The sequence below is a fragment of the Chlorocebus sabaeus genome, chromosome 9 (assembly GCF_047675955.1).
Source record: "Chlorocebus sabaeus isolate Y175 chromosome 9, mChlSab1.0.hap1, whole genome shotgun sequence".
Lineage (NCBI taxonomy): Eukaryota > Metazoa > Chordata > Mammalia > Primates > Cercopithecidae > Chlorocebus > Chlorocebus sabaeus.
The window spans coordinates 124,945,132-124,961,179 of record NC_132912.1 but is presented as its reverse complement, the minus strand read 5'-3'; the positions used below and the strand labels follow the sequence as shown (position 1 = coordinate 124,961,179).

General features: G+C 45.1%; 1 protein-coding gene across 16 annotated transcripts in view; it reads right to left on the bottom strand.

Moving 5' to 3' along the window:
* Nucleotides 1-16,048, bottom strand: part of BTBD16 (BTB domain containing 16) — an 82,590-nt gene that overhangs the window by 23,520 nt on the left and 43,022 nt on the right. For 15 of the 16 annotated variants that reach the window (XM_073019431.1, XM_073019419.1, XM_073019420.1 and 12 more), the window contains 2 exons: nt 15,555-15,685; nt 7,321-7,440 (listed from right to left, as the gene is read on the bottom strand). In XM_073019431.1, the coding sequence (XP_072875532.1) occupies nt 7,321-7,440; nt 15,555-15,685 (251 nt within the window). The remainder of the gene's footprint in view (nt 1-7,320; nt 7,441-15,554; nt 15,686-16,048) is intronic. The other variant, XM_073019432.1, reaches the window with a different exon arrangement.

The following is a 16,048-nucleotide window of genomic DNA, read 5'->3' as shown; positions in this document are numbered from 1 at the left end:
CTGCAGGCTCAACCTCCCAGGCTCAAGTGATCCTCCTGCCTCAGCCTCTCAAGTATTTGGGACTACAGGAGTGTGCCACCATGCCCCACTAATTTTTAAATTTTGTTTTGTAAAGAGGTCCCACTGCGTTGCCCAGGCTGGTCTCTAACTCCCGGCCTCAGGCCTCCCCAAAGTGCTGGAATTACTGGTGTGAGCCCCTGAGCCTGGTCAAGAAATTTTAAAAGACAAACAAATGGAGATTTATACCATTGTCATGGATTACAAATCCCAGTATTCTAAAGAGGTCAATTTTCCCCAAATTGATCTAAATATTCAACATCTTCCCAGTCAAAATCTCAGCACTTTTTTCTCTTGTCTTTTTTGGTGGAATTTGACAATCTGATTCTAATGTAAATATGTGAAAATCCGAAGGACCAAGAATGACCAAGGTAATCTTGGAGAAGAACAAAATTGGTGGATGTCTTATTCCATCTCAAGATTTATAATGAAACAGTAATTAAGAAAGTGTGGTATTGGTTCAAGGATAGACAGGACTAATGGCACAGAATAGAGATACTAAAAATGATGTATATGTCATACATATAGTTGTATGACACTAACACTTACAGCATGTATAATATGTTGTGACAAAGGTGACACTGCAGAGCAGTGAGCAAAGCATGGCCTTTCCAGTAAACGGTGCTGGATCAATTGTGCATCCTTATAAAAAGAAGGACCATGACCATGGCCCGTCCCTCCCACTATACTTAAAAAAATACTTCTGGATGGACTCTAGATCTAACTGCAAGGTAAAACAATGGAGCTTCTAGAAGAAAACAGGAGAATATCCACATGGCACTGGAATAGGCAAAGATTCTTAAATAGCACTAACTATAGGCCAGGCATGGTGGCTCCACCCTGTAATCCCAGTACTTTGGGAGGCTGAGGCGGGCGGATCACAAGGTCAGGAGTTCGAGACCAGCCTGACCAACATGGTGAAACCCCCATCTCTACTAAAAATACAAAAACTAGCCAGGTGTGGTGGCATGTGCCTGTAATCCCAGCTACTCAGGAGGCTGAGGGAGCAGAATCATTTGAACCCGGGAGGCAGAGGTGGCAGTCAACTGAGATCGCACCATTACACTCCAGCTTGGGTGACAGAGTGAGACTCCATCTCAAAAAAAACAAAAAAACAAAAAAACAAAAAAAAAAACCAGAAATAGCACCAACTATAAAAGAAAGGCTTGATAGATTGGACTGCCTTAAAATGTAAAATTTTGTTCATCAAAAGAGCATTATGAGGCCAGGCACAGTGCCTCACGCCTGTAATCCCAGCACTTTGGGAGGCCAAGTCAGGCAGATCACCTGAGATCAGGAGTTTGAGACCAGCCTGGCCAACATGGTGAAATCCCATCTCTACTAAAAATATAAAAGATTAGCCAGGTGTGGTACCACATGCCTGTAATCCCAGTTACTCAGGAGGCTGAGGCAGGAGAATCATTTGAACCCGAGAGGCAGAGTTTACAGTGAGCCGAGATCACATCACTGCACTACAGCCTGGGCAACAGAGTGAGACTCTGTCTCAACAACAACAAAAGGCCATTATGAAAGTGAGAAAGCCAGCCACAGAGAGAAGGTATTTGGAATTCATATATCCAACAAGGACATGGACCACAATGTAGCAGAACATAGAGAAGAACATGACCACCTAATAGAAAAGATGGGGAAAGGACTTGAACAGGCACCTCACTAAAGAAGATACCCAATGGCTAACAAATATATAAAGAAATGCTCAGCCTCATTAGCAGGGGAATGTAAATTAAAAGAGAATAGGCCAATTAGTTCCACTATCCATCCATTAGAAAAGTGAAAGACCAGCCGGAAGCGGTGGCTCACGCCTGTAATCCCAGCACTTTGGGAGGCTGAGGCGGGTGGATCACCTAAGGTTGGGAGTTCGAGACCAGCCTGGCCAACATAGTGAAACCCCATCTCTACTAAAAATACAAAAAATTAGCTGGGTGTGGTGGCGCACACCTATAGTCCCAGCTACTCGGGAGGCTGAGGCAGGAGAATTGCTTGAACCTGGGAGGTGGAGGTTGCAGTGAGCTGAGACTATGCTACTGCACTCCAGCCTGGGAGACAGAGCGAGACTGTCTCGAAAAAAAAAAAAAAAGAAAAAAGAAAAAAGAAAGAAAAAAAGAAAAGAAAAGAAAAAGAAAAGTGAAAGACCGAAGATACTTAGTGTTGGCAAGGATATGGAAAAACCAGAATTCTCATGCGCTGCTGGTTAGGGAATAAATTAGCACAGCCACTTTGCAAACTGTTTGGCAGCATTTACTAAAGTTGAACCTATTCATACCCTATGACATAGTAATTCTATTCCTAGGTTTTTACCCAATAGAAGCACATAATTATGTGTACCACAAGACATGTACGTGGTTGTATATAGCAATACTATTCCTAGTGGCTGAACATGTCCACCAACATCTGAGTAAATTGTGGTATAATCATATAATGAAATTTCCTATGAGAATAAACAAGTTATTGCGACATGCAGCCACGTGGATGAATTTTACAGATACACTATTGCGTGAAAGAAGACCGACATTTAAAAGTGTATGCTTTTAAATGTCGGTCTTCTTTCACGCAATAGTGTATGGGCGCGGTGGCTCAAGCCTGTAATCCCAGCACTTTGGGAGGCCGAGACGGGCGGATCACGAGGTCAGGAGATCGAGACCATCCTGGCTAACACGGTGAAACCCCGTCTCTACTAAAAATAAAAAAAAAAAAACTAGCCGGGCGAGGTGGCGGGCGCCTGTAGTCCCAGCTACTCCGGAGGCTGAGGCAGGAGAATGGCGTAAACCCGGGAGGCGGAGCTTGCAGTGAGCTGAGATCCGGCCACTGCAGTCCAGCCCGGGCTACAGAGCAAGACTCCGTCTCAAAAAAAAAAAAAAAAAAAAAAAAGTGTATGCTGCAGAATTCTATTTATACAAAGTTCAAGAAAAGGGAAAATGTATCGGCAGTAAAAGAGGTCAGGATACTGTTTACTTTTGGTGGAAGAGGTAGGGACTGAGATAAGGGCTTTAGAGACTGGCCATGTCCCCCGTTCTGGTCTGGGTGCTGGTTACCCAGGTGTGTTCATTTTGTGGAAATTCACTGAGCTCTTCATTTAAGGTTCACGTACTTTTCTGCATTTTATGCCTTGATTTTAAAATGTTCTTTTAAAAAGTTGAAAATTTGCCTGCTTCTGCCCTTTCTCCGATTACAAGTTTTTACAGCTTTCCTGAACTTCTCAGACTACCAAGTGGAATGAAATGATGACTTTTCCTTCATGGATGAAGGCAACAGTTTTGCTTATATTTTTTATTTTTCCTACAAGGAGATGTTAAATTTAATTCTGGACAGCCTATTTGTTTTTCTAAACTAGCTATTGCCAGGAAAACAGGCTGCAGAATGTAGAGGGGTGTGTGTGTGTGTGTGTGTGTGTATGCTTTAGGTGTGTGTAATTGTGATGCATTTATGTGCATATAGGTGTGCATTTGCATGTGTTTGCAAGCCACACACATGACCGTGCGTGTGTGTTTATATTTCCTTCTTACATTGATATTCTTGGATAGCAACAAAAATAAACGAAGTCGTTTCTAAACATCTGGCTAGGCAAAGAAACGGCCCCTTCAATATTATGTCAATGTCTGAGGCACATAGCACATGTTCAAAAAATATTTGTTGAATGAATGAAAGAATGAAAAAAAATTAATGAACAAAAGAAAATGGGAGAGTAGAAATGGCTTGGATATATGTCTTTAATTTTGGGTATAGTTGTTGCTGGAGAAGTCAATTATTCAACTACGTTCCCTCCTAGCCCGTCTTCCGGACACTGCTGAGACAGATGAGGAAAGGGCGTCTGACTCATTTTACTCAGTTAATGGCTCTCGACCCTCCTTTCCGGATTCTGGGCCAGCCAAGGCCATGCCCGCAGTTGCTGCTCAGCTTCTTTCCTGGTAGGGTCAAGGGCCGGGTGAGCTAATATTTGTTCAGCTTGTCCCACTACTGACACGTTAGGGAAGTGCAGATCCCATAATGTTGTGAGTTCCCATAATGTGACGGCCTCCACATGTCCTCCTCCCCAGGAAGTAGATTGCTCTGTCATTTAAATGATTTTATCAATATTTGCAATTTTTAAAATTGGGCCAAATAGCTCCCTCTCTTCTCATTTCCGAGTCTGTTTACTGTCTCCCCTGGGCTCTGCTCCTCTGCCTGTTTACTGTCTCCCCTGGGCTCTGCTCCTCTGCCTGTTTACTGTCTCCCCTGGGGTCTGCTCCTCTGTCTCACTTTGAAATGCTCCTGGCACATCCCTGTCAGCAACCACTGGAGCTTCCGTGATTAGCTGCTCCCTTTGCCCCTTCGAAGTTTGTAGCTCAACTCCCCTGGTGACGCAATGCTGGCCCAGGCTATCCGTGACTCCCTGCAGTCTCCCTCCACCTCCACAGGGAGCAGAGGTGCCTCAGGGCAGCCCGAGCCCTCCAGTCACCAGCCCCGCTAGGCCAGCAGCTACAAGGCCCCCCCGCGCTGTCGCTGGTTAGCCCTGGGGATCATCGGCAGGGGATGGCAAACATGGAGCCAGGGCGCCACCAAACCTGGCTCCTGCATCCAGGATAGACACCGCTAATCTACTGCAATATTCTTCTTCTCAGAGCCTAGAGAAAAGCTGAGAATCCTTCTAGGGCTAGTGCACTCAACGAGCACCACCCTTCAATAGAAACGGAAATGTGTCTCCTATCTCTATGGTTTCAAGTTGCCACACACATGGCGTTCTCTGAATTTTCCATCAGCATTTAAGACCCACTTCTCTGAGAAGAATGGAGCTACAAAAAAATGGACCCAGCACGGTGGCTCACGCCTGCAGTCCCAATGCTTTGGGAGGCTGAAGTGGGAGGATCACTTGAGGCCAGGAGTTCAAGACCAGCCTGGCCAACACGGTGAAACTCCGCCCCTACTAAAAATACAAAAATTAGCTGGGTGCAGTGGCACATGCCTGTAGTCCCAGCTACTTGGGAGGCTGAGGCACTAGACTTGCTTGAACCCGGGAGGCAGAGGTTGCAGCGAGCTGAGATTGTGCCATTGTACTCCAGCCTGGGTGACAGGGTAAGACCCTGCCTCCAAAAAGATTAAAAAAAAAAAAAAAAAAAAAATGTACCCAGCACAGTGGCTCATGCCTGTAATCCCAGTGCTTTGGGAGGCCAAGGTGGGAGGACCACTTGAGACCAGGACTTTGAGACTAGCCTGCACAACAGAGCGACCCTGTTTCTACAAATAATAATTTTAAAAATTAGTCAGTTATAGTGACATGCTCTTGTAGTCCCAGCTACTCAGGAGGCTGAGGCGAGAGGATCGCTTGAACCTAGGAGATTGAGGCTGCAGTGAGCTATGATCACGTCACCGCACTCCAACCTGGATGACAGAGCAAGACCCTGTCTCAAAAAAAAAAAAAAGTAAAGAAAAAATGTCTGATGGAGACTCATGGTCCAGCAAGGTGCCAGGCAAGTTGGGGCAAGAGAAAGGATCATAAGCCCTTTGTTGAAGCTGCTTATGGTATCCCTGGGAGGGGCAGGACATATACATGAACTAAGGGGTTCATAAGGGGCTGGGCAGAGCAGCTTTGGTGGGAGGCCCCCATCATGGATAGAGAGAGACGTGGCAGAGCAGACAGGGACTGGGGGAAGCAGGAGCAGTCAGAGCAGACCCCCAGGTGAAGGAGCCTAGGGCTCAGGAGATGTATTTGGGAGATGGAGGCCAATGACAAGGACACAACTGCAAGGTGCTACCACTCTGGGGCAGGAGATGAGCTGGGCAGGAGGAGAACCCTCTGCAGTGCTAAAAGTGGGCCACAGGGTCCTCCGTGCTGACAGAGTGGGCCTGGACAGTGTGCAGGGGACAGCATCCAAGCCCCACGCTTTACCATCTTTTCTCCCAGTCTGACGCAAAGCTTACTGGAGAGAGGGGAGGGCCGAGCAGGGAAGGAGGGAGGTTGGGGAAGGGACACAGCAGGCTCTGGCTGTCTGGAGCCACCCCCCACTCTACATTGAGAGGACTCGGCCCCTCTTGAAAGATGTGTCATCAGTGCTTAGGTCGGGGCAATGACATGACTTGGAAAGAAGCAAATGGTTTCCAACAAAGAAAATTGTACAGGATCAGGGGGCTTGGGGAAATGCATGGCGATGTGAGCTCTGGGACAAATCGATGTCGACTCGAAAGGAAAACGGAAAAGCCGTGGTGGTGAGAAACACCCGTGTGCCTGCCACTCCGGGGAAGAGCTGTGGCGTCTCTGGCTCAGGAGTGCAAGCGAAGGCCTCGGAAACAGCAACTTTGGCAGGGGGCCCACACCTTGATTCCCTTCTCCTCACTTGCTTCTCCCACATTAAAAACACAGCTCTAATGAATCACCACATTCTAGCTCTTTTCCTATCTCCCAGTGCTAAGACGTTTCCAGTAGGAGAGCTGACCTGGAGCCAAACAGCAGTTCCTCCTGGTGGTGCATGACTCATTGGAAAAAGTGTCTCATAGGCTATTAAAAGAGTGGGGGAGGGCGGGTAAAACATTTGGCTTCAAAGCAAATTATATGGAAACTAAACAAAGTACATGTAATTCCGACACTGAATACTGCTTTCCTCAAATAACAAGACAGAGAAAAAAAATGGGCTCTTTAGTTAACGCAATGCACAGATGTTCCAGAAATGAATTAAATGCTTCAAAACAATGCAAATGAAACTCAGCTTAAACAGGTCAATATGTGAATGCGTGTTTATCTGCTAAACTCACACATGCAAAAGAAATGAAGCATCTTTACTTCCTTAAACTCACCTCGTCACGCTTGGAAGCCCTCATTCCTGAGGATGTGGGGACCAGAAACATAAACCTAACAAGGTAATGCCACCAGTTACTTCCACAGGAAAAAAAATGAGTTTTATTCAACCTAAGAAAGCTGATTTTTTTTTTCAAACAAAGTTTTAAAGGTCAGGTTAGTGTGGTCATTTTCCTGAACCGAGGAGTACCTTTTGCATCATGCCTATTACTGGACACAACAAGTTCCCAGAAGCATGTGATTATCTCACAGTACAACACCTACATGTTGTTTACTTTTCCAGGTAATTTGGTGGTTTGAAAGCATCCTATAATCTTAGACCCTATGTTTTTTAAAAAAAAACAAAAACAAAAAAAACTGCCCTCTGAATGATGCTATAAAAAATTTTATCACTGATGGTTCTCCCCCGTGATATTACGAGCAGTGTTTGTACATTTCAGTGTTTGTGTATTTCATCAATCAACACTAAGTTATATTACCTCTTAAAAAATGTCATCACGGTTTCATGAGTTGGCATTGCCTGAATCTTGTAGTTTAGTTGCAAGAAGACCCACAAAAGCATTGTTTTCAGAAGACGGAATTCACTAAAGGTAAACAACCTGACCAAAATAAAAAGATGGAGAAGAAATTTTAGAACTAGCACAAAATCATGCTGCTTGTAAGAAACTGGTTAGAATGAGTCTGGGAATGAGGTGACACCACCTTTGAGTCGGAAGGTAGCCTCAGACACCGAGCAGGTAAACAGCTTACTCAAGGCCACTCAACTGGGAAATGGCGGAGCTAGGATTTGACTCTCAGCAGCCTGACACGGGGGCCTGTGTTTTCACCCACCCTCTGTGCCCCTGCAATGTGATGATCATTATTTAATGAGCTCTTACTATGTGCCAGGTGTTCCCAAGATGTTTTCTGTAGATTCTTTCATTTAATCCCACACAACCATCCTGCAAAGTTAGGATATAGTCCTTATTTTTATAGATGTAGAAATTGAGATTAAACCTATGTTTATTTAAAATTTCAGTATTTTGTTCATCATGGCATTTTTTGCATCAATTTTTTTTAAAATTTATTTTCATTTATTTTTGTAAATAGTGGCCTTTACCACTATTTTTCTTTTTCTTTTCTTTTTTTTTTTTATTATACTTTAAGTTCTAGGGTACATGTGCACAATGTGCAGGTTTGTTACACATGTATACATGTGCCATGTTGGTGTGCTGCACCCACTAACTCGTCATTTACATTAGGTATATCTCCTAATGCTATCCCTCCCCCTCCCCCATCCACACAATAGGACCCGGTATGTGATGTTCCCCTTCCTGTGTCCAAGTGATCTCATTGTTCAATTCCCACCTATGAGTGAGAACATGCGGTATTTGGTTTCCTGTTCTTGCGATAGTTTGCTGAGAATGATAGTTTCCAGCTGCATCCACGTCCCTACAAAGGACACGAACTCATCCTTTTTTATGGCTGCATAGTATTCCATGGTGTATATGTGCCACATTTTCTTAATCCAGTCTGTCACTTTTAATTCTAATATATTACAGTAAAACATGCTGCATCTTCATGACTAAGTTTTTTTGGTGCTCCCTTAAATTTTGCACCAAGGTGCCTCACTCACTTCACCTGAGTTCTGGCCATGATTGAGGGCTGAAACCTGAATAACTTATCCAAGGTCACACAATTCTGGGCTCAGACCTGGGTACAGGGCAGGTTAGAATCTCAGTTTCTCACCAAATTGGCTGTGGAACCTCCTGTGAGTTGCTCAATTGCCCTGCAGCTGCAACGTCCTCATCGGTGAAAGTGTGATCACAGCAGCTTCTCAGAGGAGAGTGGTGCGGAGCGGATGAGGTGAGTGTATGAGTTTCCTATCACTCTTATGACAAATTGTCACAAACCAAGTGGTTCAAAACAAAATGAATTTATTTTCTCATCATTCTGGAGGTCAGAAGTACCAGACAAGGTAAGATCAAGTTGTCAGCAGGGCTGTGTTTCTTCTAGAGGCTCAAGGGAGAATTGTTTCCTTGCCTTTTCCAGCACCTAGAAGCCACCCACGTTCCTTTGCTTATGGCCCCTTTCTCAGTCTTCAAGTCAGCAGTTCAGCATCTTCAAATCTCTCTATGGTTCTGACTCTTTGGCTTCCATCTTCACATTTACATGGTCGTTGTGATCACCATGGCCCCACCCAGGTCATCCAGAATAAGCTCCTCATTGTAAAGCCAGCTGATACGATTAACAATAGCAAAGACATGGAATCAACCTATGTGCCCATCAATGGTGGAGTGGATAAAGAAACTGGTACATATACACATAAAATACTATACAGCCATAAAATAGAACAAAGGCATGTCCTTTGCAGCAACACGGGTAGAGCTGGAGGCCATTATCCTAAGCAAATTGACACAGGAATAGAAAACTAAATACTGCATGTTCTCACTTATCAGTGGGAGCTTAAACATTGAGTACACATGGACACCATTAAGGGAACAATAGACACAGGGTCTACTTGACGGTGGGGGGGTAAAAAGAGGGCGAGGATTGAAAAACTGTGTATAGGGTTGTATTGTTCTGTTCTTGAATTGCTACAGAGAAATATCTGGGACCGGGTAATTGTAAAGAAAAGCGATTTACTTGTCTCACAGTTCCACGGGCTGTACAGGAAGCATGATGCTGGCATCTGCTTGGCTTCTCGAGAGGCCTCAGGAAACTTACAATCTTGGCAGAAGATAAAGGAGGAGGAGGATTTCACACAGCCAGAGCAAGAGCAGGAGGTGCCACACACTTTTAAATGACCAGATCTCAAGAGAACTCACTCACTATCAGGAGAAGAGCACCAAGAGGATGGTGCTAAGCCGTTAGTGAGAAATCCAGTCCCAGGATTCAATCACCTCTCACCAGGCCCCATCTCCAACACTGGGGATTACAATTCAACATGAGATTTGGTGGGGACGCACATCCAAACTATATCAAGGATATTATACTGATCACCTGGGTGACAAAATTATCTGTACACCAAATCCCTGTGATATGCAATTTACTCATGTAACAACCTGCACATGTACCCCTGAACCTAGAATAAAAGTTGGAAAGAAAGAAAAGAATTAGCTGATTAGTGACCTTAGTTCCATCTGCAGCCTTCGTTTCCTTTGCCATGCAACCTAACATATTCACAGGTTCCAGCGAGTGGGATGTGGACATCTGTAGGGCCATCATTCTACTGACTGCACACACATACATAAGTACAGTGCCTGGCACATCACGGCATGCTCAGCGGATGGAAGCTCTTATGGATACGTGGCAGAGTCAGGTCCTAGCTGCAGAGCCCGTGCAGTACCTGCTGCAGCATGAGGCCTCTCTTCCATAAACAAGCATTGCCAAAGAATAGCTGCTACCCCGTAATGTCAGCTCTGTAAGTACGGCTGTTTCCCAGCCCCCTTCTCTAGCAGCCTCTGATGGTTATCTATGGAGCCATTTCAACATTTCTTAAACCCGTTGACATTTTCAGTCTCTGACCATGGACATAGCACCCTGGCCTTAAAATACGTCACCACTTCCACACTCAACCACTGTATGTGGTTATGGTGGGTGGCACAAAAGACAAATCGTGACTCTAAAGGACAATGAAAATGTTACCCACCTCTCATGCTATTTCTGAACAGAGTAAAACTGTCACTTTCCTCTCCGTTGGTTTTCAGGCCACCTACAAACGCATGGACTTTGACTCTGGCCAGACAGGACCAAGTTTGTCACCATCTGGGCAAATCATCGTGAGGCCAGAAAGGGAGACTCTCTCCAGAGCCACTTGGTATGATGTCCCCGTGAAGAACTTTGTCAGCTGGGCTGGCAAAGTGGTGTGACTTCCAGTGTAGACTCCACACCTGAGGTCCTCAAGCCCAGAAGGTCCTTTGAGGTCTTACTAAAGAGGGGCTAGCAGCAACACTGGGGAGTCCTTGGGAGCTCCCTGAATCAGAATCCTGGTTCTATTATTTATGAAGGATAATTATTAGGTCAATATCAGACCTGAAAGTATTTGTTTCTGCAACAGATAACCACACCAGAGACATTCGTACACCTTTTCATTTACCTAAGAGCTCTGATGGCCTTAACCCACAGAGACTTGAACCTCCCTCTACGGGCTGTACCATGTGTGTTTAATGCAGCCATTGGAATGTAAATGGTGTTTATTCTTTAGGGGAAAAAACGCTTTTCATAAGACACTGTCCTCTATTTTTTACTGAGAAAATTATATATCAACAATAAAAGCCCTCTTTTGCATGTAGACCATACAGAAAATCATGACCATGCAAGTAAGATATGAACAAGGATGCCCACTGCTGCATCGCTTGTCACAGCAAACAAACAAACAAAACAAAACAAAAGGCCATTAGGAAAGGAGTGAAAAGAGATCGTTGTGCATTCATTCAATAGAACCCTGTACAATTAAAATTTTAAATGCTAATTAGATATGTAAATATCAACATGGAGAGAACACAGCACACAAGGTCCGCGAATAAGTTGCAGAACGTTACAATCACAATGAGAACATGTATTTCAAGTTTAAATCTTTTAAAGCAATATTATTTATGTGGTAAGAGTAAAATCACATAGATTAAATCTGCACGAGTTCCTAACAGTGGTTTGTCTTTAGGAGGGAAGGAGGCAGAAAGTGAGGAAAGGAATGGGACTGGGAGGGGAACATAGGCGACTTCTGCTTCACTGGAAATGTTTGATTTCTCAATTTCAGACAAAATATTAATATTCGTTCATTTGGGGAGATGAATACAACTGCGTTTTGTATTATCATTCTACCTTTATACTTTTTTAACAGTAAAAATAACATCAATATTCTTATCGTTCTTGACCATCAATAAGGAAAAAGAAGGCCTCATGCAGAGTACATCAGTGGGCTGGTAATGACCACAGGCTTTAGGCCACTCAGACGTGGGTTCAAATCCCAACTCTCATGTTGCACAAGGAGACCTTCAGCTGATCCCGTCATTTCCTATCATCTCTATTCCACAGGCAGGAAACGCCAATAACAGTATCCACCTCATTAGGCTGCTGTAGGAATCAGTCTGGACAATCCACTTAGAGTATTTTGCATACAACTAGTGCTTAATAATTGATGGGTATTGTATTAACTAAAGAAGCGTTGGATTCAAGAACTATTATATTTGAGATGGGTGCCCGGGGTGTCCCAGACACCCTTGGGAAACTTGTCCCATGCTAGTGGGCAAGCTGTGGGACAGATGCAACAAGGAGGACATGCGTAGCTCTTCTTAGGGAATTCCTGAGACCTCGAGACTTCTCAGGTTATAGGCGGGAAGTCAGGGAGAACTGGAAACACAGGGATGCACTGCCCCTGGTTGCAAGGTAGTCTTTTGTTGAGATGGGAGCTAGACAGTGCTCTGAGATCTCCATCCTCCTAAGTCCGTGAGGAGCTTGGCTTCCAGAAAAACAGAACTTGGAAGGAAAGTTTCTTAGAGTTAATAGAAACAGGGTAACCCAGTAGTGACCTCTAAAAAATTAACTGAAAACCAAATGCCAGGGAAAGAAATTAAAACCAGAGGCTCAGGAGGTCAGGAAAACTGTTGCATATTTTACCCCAGGTGGTTTACAAAATGGAAAGCAAAACCTGAAGAAAGTTGAACTCAAGGGACTTCAGATGGAGATGGCCGAATGGCCCAGAAGCTGCAGCATCTGCTAAGAAATGGATGTTGTTCCAAACACCTGTGACCACAAAGAGGGGACTGGACCCACAGCTGGAGGGCCAGATAAGTCAGGGCGAGGGCCACTCCACCCCTGACCTTGGAGTCTGCATTTCCAGACATCCCACTCTGGGGCCACGTGGCTCCTTGGGACCACTCGGTTCTCGCTACGTCTTTTTAGTTGCTGGTAGCTTTGGCCTCCATGACCACCGATGAGGGGTGCAGCACACAGGGCAAGGCGTGGACTCTGGAGCCAGTGGAGGTCCTGCCCTGCCCATCATTAGCCCTCTTATATCAGGGATGATAACTGTGCCCACCACATGGGATGGTGGGGATAGAAAGGGACAGTGCACATAGCACCCAGCACACACCAAAATGTTTGCTCGAGAAAGGTGCATTCTGAAACAGCTGTGGGCCACGGTGCCAAATCCACTGGCCAGCAGTCTGAAACTCACAAGCACCCTAATATGAGAAGCCCTAGCTGGTGAAACTTCTAACAAGCCCCCTCTTCCTGAACCCTGTCTCCCACCTCTCTCAAGCTTTAACGCAGGCAGCCACTGGAGATCAACCTCAGAAGATGTGAGCAGAGGCTGGGGAGTGGTCAGCCTGGGCACGTGGCTGATGACAAGCCCGAAGCCACACAGGGCTCTTCTCCCCTTCAGTGATAGCCCTAGACTGTCTGTGCAGACAGCTCCTGGGGAGGGGCCGGAGGAGCAGGACCCATTTTCCACATCAGTCATGTCTGCCAAGCTGGTGAGTCTAGACACTTGACACGTAATGCTCTTGACCTCTTTTCCTGCCCCGCGTACGTTTGTCAGGCTTATCCCACCACTAACCTTCTGGTTGTGGTCAGACACTCTTTTCTCCTTTCTTGGTTAATGCTGCCAGGGTGTGACAGCTCAGCCTTTCCAAGGGAGGGACAATGTTATGAAAAGTCTAAGGGATGCCATGTTTATCTTTTCTTCAACAATTGCGCAACCTTTGCTCGCTGGGCAGTGGGGGAGCACCTAAGCAGGGAAAAGCCGAGAACACCACGGAATGACGTTAGGAGTGAGCCAGTGCCCTCGGCTGGCATGAGACTGGGACTCCTGGAGGCTTCCTAGAGAATATGGTCTCCTTCCCTCTGTCCCAGATCTGGTCTACCTGCCTCACATCTCCGTAAATGTGAGGGCATTGCACACGACGTAGCCAATTCAGCTCAACAGTAGAATAAATCTTTCCAAATCTAATTTCTGAAATCAGAACACTTTCCACACATAAACATGAGTAAACACTCACTTTCTAATATTCTACTAGGATTTTAAGCAGAATTGAGTTTTCACTTTTGAAATTTACTCAAAGGTAATAACATTTTGGTAACTTGGAAATGGGTACCAAGATCCTTTTAAATAGAGTCCTAAAGAGATATGACAACTAATGGTCCTAAACAGCATTGAAGAAAGAAAAAATGCTATAAAAGGCAATATTGGGCAAATGACATTAAAGTATTACATTGATGTAAATTTCTTGAAGTTGATAACTGCACTATAGTTATATTTTTCAAAAATTATTTTTCTTAGGAAATAAACACTGAAGCATGTGGAGTAAAGGAACTTAACAAACGCAACTTACCCCCAAATATTAATAGTTCAGAAAAAACAAGTGTATATGTAGATACACATAGAGATGCAGATGATATAGCAAGCAAGGCAGAAATTGAACTCTATGGTGATTGGCAGTACCGAGTGTAACTACATATTCTATGCATTGTTGTGTATATATTCTATGTCTATATTCTATGCATTATTCTATGCATAGAATAGAATATATATTCTATGCAGTATAGCATATATTCTATGCATTATATATTGTATATATTCTATGCATTATTCTTGCAACTTTTCTTTAAGTTTGAAATTATTTTCAAATAAAAATGTTTAAAAGACTAATACAAAATAGAAAGTTCTTTTGACTTAGTAACTTCACTTCTAGGAATTTAATGTGGGAAAAGAATCTGAGATAAAGACAAATGTTGAAGGATGTTCACCAGTGCGCTATTTACATTGGTAAAACATTGGAAATAACCTAAAAAACCCGGCATTGGGAAACATCTCCATGAATTTCTGTAAGGGAGAAGGAGCTGGCAGGGGACAGGCATTTCAGGCAGGAGGATGGGCATGAACCAAGGCCTGGTATGGGGAGGAGTTCAGCAGGGAAGTTTCAGGAGGGGGGCCCGTGGCTGCACTTAAGCTGTGTGAGTTGAAGAAGCCAGGTCACCAGAGGCAAAGGCTGTAGGCTAGAGACGCGATTAGAAGGGGGTCCAGACCAGAAGCAAGACAGTTAGAGGTCACCTTGGTCCAAAATAAGAGACATTGGACCTCCGATCTTGGGCTGGGGCTGCTACCCGTGGAGAGAGGCCCATAGAGCTGGACTTGATTTGGAAGGAGAAATGACCTCGAGGTTGGGGTGTGGTCACAGTGGCATCCAGGACTATCAAGGCTCTAGCTTGATCCGCTAGTCAGATGGTGGAGGAACACTGGGGGCAGGGTTGGGGTGCAGGAAAGGGCAGGGGCACCGAGAGATGGGTTTTCATCTTAATTGTCGGAGAGGTCAAGCAGGTGGTCAGATACGTAGGTGTAGAGTTATTCAGCAGAGGAGTCAGCGCTGGAGATGTAAACTGATTTAAGGTGAGAGATTTTATTTTCTATAAAGAATGTGCATTAATGTTGTCAGGATATTTTTCTAAAAATTACCTAGGTTATTAAGTCTTTCATTTTTTGCACCCAGGCAAAAATACCTGAGACAGCAGGTACTGAGAGGGTCCCTACCCACAAGAAGGAGCGTGAAGGGAGCCCTTTCCCCAGCCACACACATCACCCTGAGTTCCAGCCCCAGCCAAGGCCCAGCTGTCCAGGAGGGCAGGAAGCTTAAGGAGTGAGTGCAGCCTCCCCTAGAGCACTTCCCTCCCCAGGCCGGCCCCTACTTTCTCCCATTCCCCCGTCAGGGGCCGCACCCTGGGAGCCAGCTCTGACCTGGGGGACTTCAGCACTTTGTGGAGCAGGTCCTGCGGGATTTTGCGGAGGTGGATCTGCATCCCCACTAGAGGAACCAAGTTCATTTCCAGCCACTTCTCGCAGGCGGTGGTGAGCTGCTCTTCCTTGTACTAAGACAAGAAAAACCAGTTGATGAAGGAAGTCCTGAGCTCTTGGCGCCCCCTACTGGCCTGCGACGACACTACATGTGTGCTCAGAAGGAGGGTCTAGGCAAACGTGCTCAAACCTTTTCTACAAAATAGCTGGAAACCATCACTCTCAGCAAACTATCACAAGAACAGAAAACCAAACACCGCATGTTCTCACTCATAGGTGGGAATTGAATAATGAGATCACTTGGACACAGGAAGGGGAACATCACACACCGGGGCCTGTTGGAGGGTAGGGGGAGGGGAGAGGGATAGCATTAGGAGATACACCTAATGTAAATCACGAGTTAACGGGTGCAGCACACCAACATGGCACATGTATAC